Source organism: Belonocnema kinseyi, chromosome 3, assembly GCF_010883055.1.
Source record: "Belonocnema kinseyi isolate 2016_QV_RU_SX_M_011 chromosome 3, B_treatae_v1, whole genome shotgun sequence".
Classification (NCBI taxonomy): Eukaryota; Metazoa; Arthropoda; class Insecta; order Hymenoptera; family Cynipidae; genus Belonocnema; species Belonocnema kinseyi.
In genome coordinates this window covers 30,962,788-30,969,477 of record NC_046659.1, presented here as the reverse complement: position 1 = coordinate 30,969,477, position 6,690 = coordinate 30,962,788, and the positions used below count along the sequence as shown (strand labels likewise).

General features: G+C 33.2%; 1 protein-coding gene across 1 annotated transcript in view; it reads left to right on the top strand.

The window, feature by feature from the left end:
- Positions 1–6,222, top strand: part of LOC117169174 (transcriptional regulator ERG homolog) — a 385,473-nt gene extending 379,251 nt beyond the window's left edge. The window contains exon 5 of the mRNA XM_033355398.1: positions 4,467–6,222. Coding sequence (XP_033211289.1) covers positions 4,467–4,803 — 337 coding nt within the window. The 3' untranslated portion in view covers positions 4,804–6,222. The remainder of the gene's footprint in view (positions 1–4,466) is intronic.
- The last annotated feature ends 468 nt before the right edge of the window (positions 6,223–6,690 follow it).

Sequence of the window (6,690 nt, the reverse complement as noted above, 5' to 3'; positions counted from 1 at the left end):
GGGTCTCATTCACACATTCTAACCATTCTTTCCGCGGTCTACCTCTGGGCACGCTGCCATTTACTTTACCTTGATACACTTGTTTCGTTAGTCATTCATTTGACATTCTCTCAACATGCCCGAACCATCTTAACCGATTTCTTTACCATGAGACTAGCGTCTCTTCTGCACCACATTCTTTTATAATTATCTCATTACTTACTTTGTCCATCAGGGTTTTCCCGCATATTATGCGCATGAATCTCATGTTAATTGCGTTAATTTTACTCTTATCTTTTTCTTGATAAGTCCATGTCTCGCTACCGTATAGTATAGTCGATACAAATATAGAATTATGTATTGACATTTTAGCTTTATTTGATACATTTTTACTTCTGACAAGGGGACCTGCTCTACCAATAACCCTCTTACCTTCATTTATTCGTCTATCTAATTCCTCATCTATCTTCCCGTCCCTAGTAAATAAGCTACCAAGGTATACGAACTTATCAACTTGTTCAATTCTCTCATCATTTAATAAAATATTCCATAGTGTTTTCTCACTCTTTCCTTCGAGCGCTAACCCACGTACCCTTACTGTTTCGAGATCCACACCCTCTTCGTCGAAGAGAGCCATTCTTAAACACTTGTCCATAAATAATATGAATAACCATGAAGAAACAACGCATCCATGTCTAACTCCTTGAATAATATCGACACAGTCACTCAGTTTCCCATTCACTCTTACACTCGCTTTGCTACCTGTATATATTGTTTTTGTAGCTTGTAGGATCCATCCATTGACTCCATACTCTTTCAGGACTTTCCAAAGTTTACTTCTATCTACCTTGTCAAAAGCTTTTTCGAGGTCAACAAATGCACAGAAAACTTTTGTTCCTACTCTCAAACTTTTATCTGTTATTTGCCTTAAGCTAAATATTTGATCCGTACATGACCTTCCTGGCATAAACCCACTTTGGACTTCCCAAATCTTTGCTTCTGTTATTTTCATTACCCTACGAATAAGTATTTTTGAATATATTTTACTTACGGTGCTTAATAAGCTAATCCCTCTGTAATTATTGCACTCGCTTTTATCTCCCTTTCTCTTGTATATTGGTACGATAATTGCTTTTTTCCAATCGTCTGGGACTTCTCCCATCTCGAAACATAAATTTATCAATTCGCACAGTCTATGTGGTATGCACGTGCTACCGTGTTTAAGCATGTCAGCCTTAATACCGTCTACCGCGGCAGCCTTACCGTTTTTCAAGTTCTTAATTATATCCCTAACCTCAGTGACACAGACTTTTTCGATTGAGTTTTCCATCGCATCATGTTCAACATCGCAGTAGTGGTGTCCTATAGCTTGATCTCCGAATTGTCTCCTAAAATAGTCTCTGAAAGCCTCTAGTATTCCGTCTGCATCATATACGATTTCCCCCCTTTGTATTTTTTTAATTTTCAAATTAATTTGAATTTTCAAATGCATATTCTGATCATTTAACTCCTTATATATATATATATATATATAAAATAAATTATACCCGAACAAGAGCAATGATACCAAACAGTTTAATTGCAATTTCAACGTAGTCTTCAGCGATTTTTCCTTTATCTCCATAGTAAGTAAACATCAACGACTAATAAGCACATACTAATTAAATATTTTGTATTTTTTTTCTTAACGTATGTATTTGCTTTTAGAATAAGCCTCGAAAAGGACCTGACAATCAGGTTGAAACATGTCAGCACAACATTTTTTATAATAAAAATTTTTTGTTATAATAAAAATTTTTTAACACCAAAAAAGCGGTATAGGCCTTAAAAAAAACTTTATTTATCACTTACCGCAAAAATCATACATAGGGTGAGTGACCCAGCGAATGAACACTTAAGGAAATCATTGATTATAACTAGTCCATTTCACGTTATGATAATTGATTATTCTTACAAAACTTTAGAAAATAGATTCTTCAGGGTTCAAATTTCATAATCCGATAAACAAATTTTGTTTTCACCAAAAAGCTTTCTAAAAATTAATTAAATAGTGCAAAATTAACGAAAACACCAGTGAATGAACACTGTGAGCCAATGTATGAACAGTAGAGCACCAGTGAATGAACACTATAATCACTACAAATTGGAATTAGGATTTAGGTATAAAATTACATAGGTGCATTACAAAATGAGCAATTAAATAATCTAAAATATAAAAAAGCGTTGCGAAATTCATTAAATATATTATTTCAATAAAAACCACAAGACATTTAGATATGAAGAAAGGAGGCAATACAAAATTTGAACACAGAACTAATACAACACCTTACTATGTTGATTTAGGTTAAATTAGTAAATACAATTATAAATCACAGTGATGTAAAAATGGAAATTCTTTAAACATTTATAAAAATATATTGACTATTATGCAATAGTACCTAGCACGAATCAATGTTTTTCATAGTTAAACAACGTTTTCTAAATGCAAAAAAATCATTAAATTTCTAACCTCAAAGTTGCCTTACCTTTAATTTAGTTTCCTGCGTACTTTTTTGATGTTCTAACCACAAAAATATACGTTTAAACTATAACTATTTATAGTTTATATTTATATTTATAGCTTCGATATTTATAGTTACATTAATTGAAACAAGTCAACTATAACAGCACAACTTTGATGCAGAAAAGGTAAAGATTTTTTTTGTAAAAACAGAGTGAATAAGGAGTTGCTTAGACTCACCATAATCGATGATGCTTCACATTCAAGAAATTAAAAAAATTATCTACAAGAATTTACTGCAATGAATTGTATATTAAACTCTTCAAAAGTGCTTTAAGATTTCAAATATATAGAAATTCATAAAGACTTAAACTTTGAAAGGTTATATTTATATATTTTTCGCATTAGTGTTCATTCACTGTTCACTGTTCAGCCACTGGATCACTCACCCTATATCAATTGCATATATTCGCATTTTCATAGCTTCTTGAATCTTCTGATTTCTGTGACGTAATTTTGTGCCCTTTCCATTCAGTTAATGCAACATCCTTTCCATTTGTTCAAACCAAAATATTCCTGGTAAGAAGCCTTGAATTAAAAGCTATTAAAAATTTCGAATGCCTAAGAATGTCGTTTCTGTCATTCGTCTTCCAATCCTTATCAGGCGACGAAAATAATAAGATTCCAATCCCTTTTAAAGCCGATCGGAGCTACCAGACTTAACTTCCAATAAATTAAAAACCAAATTTTTGTTTGAAGCATTAGAACGCGCTTCAAAAGCATGAAATTTGCCCAATCTAGTAGGATTGTACACACGAATACATCTCTTTATCGTGATTTATCGTGAAATGTACGATTTCTTCAAATATTATCACGTACAAAAATATAAAACCATGATAAAGAATTCAAAACATTATTTTTCACCAGAACCATCTATGTGGAAATTAATTCTGACATCGTAAAATGACCGATGCTATGTTTTAAAAAACTTTTTATCGCATTATTATACGAAAAAAGTAAATAAAAGTAGCGAAATATGCAAAATTAGAAGGGATAACACTTTTCTATTTCTTGGTTGCTTTTTGGTATCCAAAAGTTTTTAGAAAATAATGTCGACGCCAGGTACAGAAAGGGATTAAAGTTAAGAGATAACTTCTGCTGCTATGGAGATTTAAAGCGAGAGGACAAAAACGGTGTCCAGAAGTATTCAATATTTCTCATGTTACCAGTGGATGCACGACGTTTTTGAATACTTGTTAATGCAAGCCTTCTTAACGGGTTGGTTTTGCCAGCTGAAAACCGATTTATTCATTTTTTATACCCAAACCCTCTTTTCCCTATTTTGGAACGATATCATACTAAAATCTAATTCATTTTTATTATTTATTCTAAAAAAGCATTTAGGCGCAGACGGAAAGACATCTAAAATATTCAGAACTCGTTGGCGAAGATAAACATTCAGAGAAAAACCTGACGCAAAATTCACATACATACAATTGGAAAAGGGCTGGAACCAAAATTCTTTCCGAACCTTTCCTTTTTTCCACTAGGGACGTGAAACTGGAATATATTCCTATATCTATCTATCTATCTATATTTACATTCTCGATACCGTTTTGATTTTAACTATGGAAAATGAATAAACATAGAATACATGTTGCAGTTTCTGGAAAAATTTACTAGCAGCTTTTAAAAAGAGTTTCGATATCTTTTGCGATATTACATTATAAACAATTAGTGATATTAAACTAAACTATAGTCGGGCAGAAAAAGAGAGAAATATTGACGAAAAGCAATACAGACACTAATTCGCACAGCTAAGGCAATAAAGACGTTGGGAGGTCGATTCCAGGGTGGCGCAATGGAGAAATTTCAATCACAGTCCGCAGGCAGTCTATTATTTTTCAATCAGATTCACTGATTACATTACTGCAGAACTGTTCTGTCTTCCGTTTCTGATAATTGTATATCCTATGGCTTGTTTCAGGTATTATTACGACAAAAACATCATGACGAAAGTCCACGGGAAGAGGTACGCCTACAAGTTCGATTTCCAGGGACTGGCTGCAGCGACGCAACCTGCTGCTGCGGATCCAGCAGCTTACAAGTACCAAAGTGAACTCTTTATGTCCGGATATGGACATGCTAAGCTCAACCTGATGCCGCCTCCAGCCGCTTCCGTATCCGTATCGGTACCAGGCGGCCTTTTCCAGTCGGCTTCCAGCTACTGGACCACCAGCCCCGGAGCGAATCTCTATGCGGGCCATCACACATCATCAGGTCACGTACCTCCGCATCTTGGCTCGTATCCCCATTATGCATGACCCGCCGCGGAGCACTGGGGTGCCCTTGGAACTCCACGCTGAAAATTCAACAGAGCGGATCATTGCTATCGTCTAATACGAGCGTACTCGGTACTGCGAATTACCTCAACAGGTATGCCGTATTCCGTGCTGTGCCATACTATGCCATTCCTTTATCATCGTTCTTACTTTGTCGCGCATGTACGGACGATCTGACTCCTCGCGACGCGATGTTTATCCTCGTCTTCATGTGTGAGAACTTTGTAGATAGAGACGCACAGAGAGTGAACTAAAAACTTTATCGATTGGTATACATAAGCGATTCGTCACGCAATGAGTTATCTGCGATTTCAAGATCGTATGTGGATTGGGATACTAGGAATGCACAAGATTACTTGGTGGCATGTGAATTCAAATTAATTCAAGTCAACACAAAACTAAATTTAAGGTAAACTAAAGTGACTTTTAAATGAATTTAAGTGATGTAAAATGTATAATTCAACAGAATTCAACTTAATTTAAGCCAGTTTAAGTAAATTCACCAAAATTTAAGAAATTCTAAAGACTTGAAGTAAATATAGCTGACTTCAAACGAAAGAAAATTAATTCATGTAAATTCACCATAATTTAACAGAATATATAGAAGTCGACCACAGCCATTTGAATAGTAGAGAATACATGTTAATTCAAGTAAAATCGTGTGAATAATTCAATGTTAATTATTCAAGATGAAAATAGCTGAATTCAAAGAAATTCAAAGTGAAGTTGGTTGAATTTCCCTAAGTTCAAGATACATTCAAGTAAAATCAAAAGGAATTCTGTGTGAAATAATTTTAACTCGAAGTAAATTCAAGGAGAAACTGTAGCTAACTTCTCAGTGAATTTTTATTTGACTTGAAGAGAATGCAAGTGAATTTAGTAATTAATCAAAGTAAACTCTGGTGAGTTCAAAGGAACTTTAATTAGAATTCATCTAAGTTTACTTGAACTGGGTTTCGTTCCAGTAAATTCTACTATATTCAATCAAACACAGTCGAACTCAAACAGAATACAAACTAAAATATGATTGATTAAAAGTGAATGGACAGTGATTTGAACAGATTTTACTGGAATTCAAGTTATACTAAATCCAATTCAATAGAATTCCACGTGACTACAAACAATATGAAGTGATTCAAAGTAAACGCTAGGGAATCCAAAGGAAAATGAAGGTAAAATGAACTGAATTCAAAGAAAATATAATGGCAAGTGAACTAAATTTAAATTATTTGCAAAGAATTCTAATGAATTCTATTGAATTGTATAAAAATAGTTTTAAATTCATTTTAATTCAATGTAAGTTCAAGTGAATTCTGTCTAAAGAAATCGTTGCTTGATTTATTAACTTATTTTTTTAATCGAACAGACTTTTTTAAATTTCTAACTTGAGTTTTGCTCAGATCCAACAAAGTATGTTAAAACCAATTTTTTATTTAACCAAGAAAAAATTCCTTTAGTAAAAATGAATGCAAGCAAATTCATGTGATTTCAAATGAATTTGTCTCTACTCAAAATAAATTTCGAATGAAATAATCTAAATTAAAAGTGAAATTAGGTTAATTATAGAGAAATGTTTACATTAAACTATTTACTGAAATTCGAAATACATTTAATTCTACTACGTCTATTGGACTTTAGTTATTCGTATAACACGCGGAAAAACTTGGAGTTCGCACAAGAAGATACTACAAAATCAAAACAACAAAACTGACATGATTTCATAAAGTCATTTTTGTTTTTGAAACTGCCAACTGTAACCTCGATGTAAGGATCTTCATTTATTTCAATTAACTTTGTGACGTGATCAGATTCACATGTCATACAGAATTGAGACTTCATTAACGATTAACGTATTTGAATTATTAATAA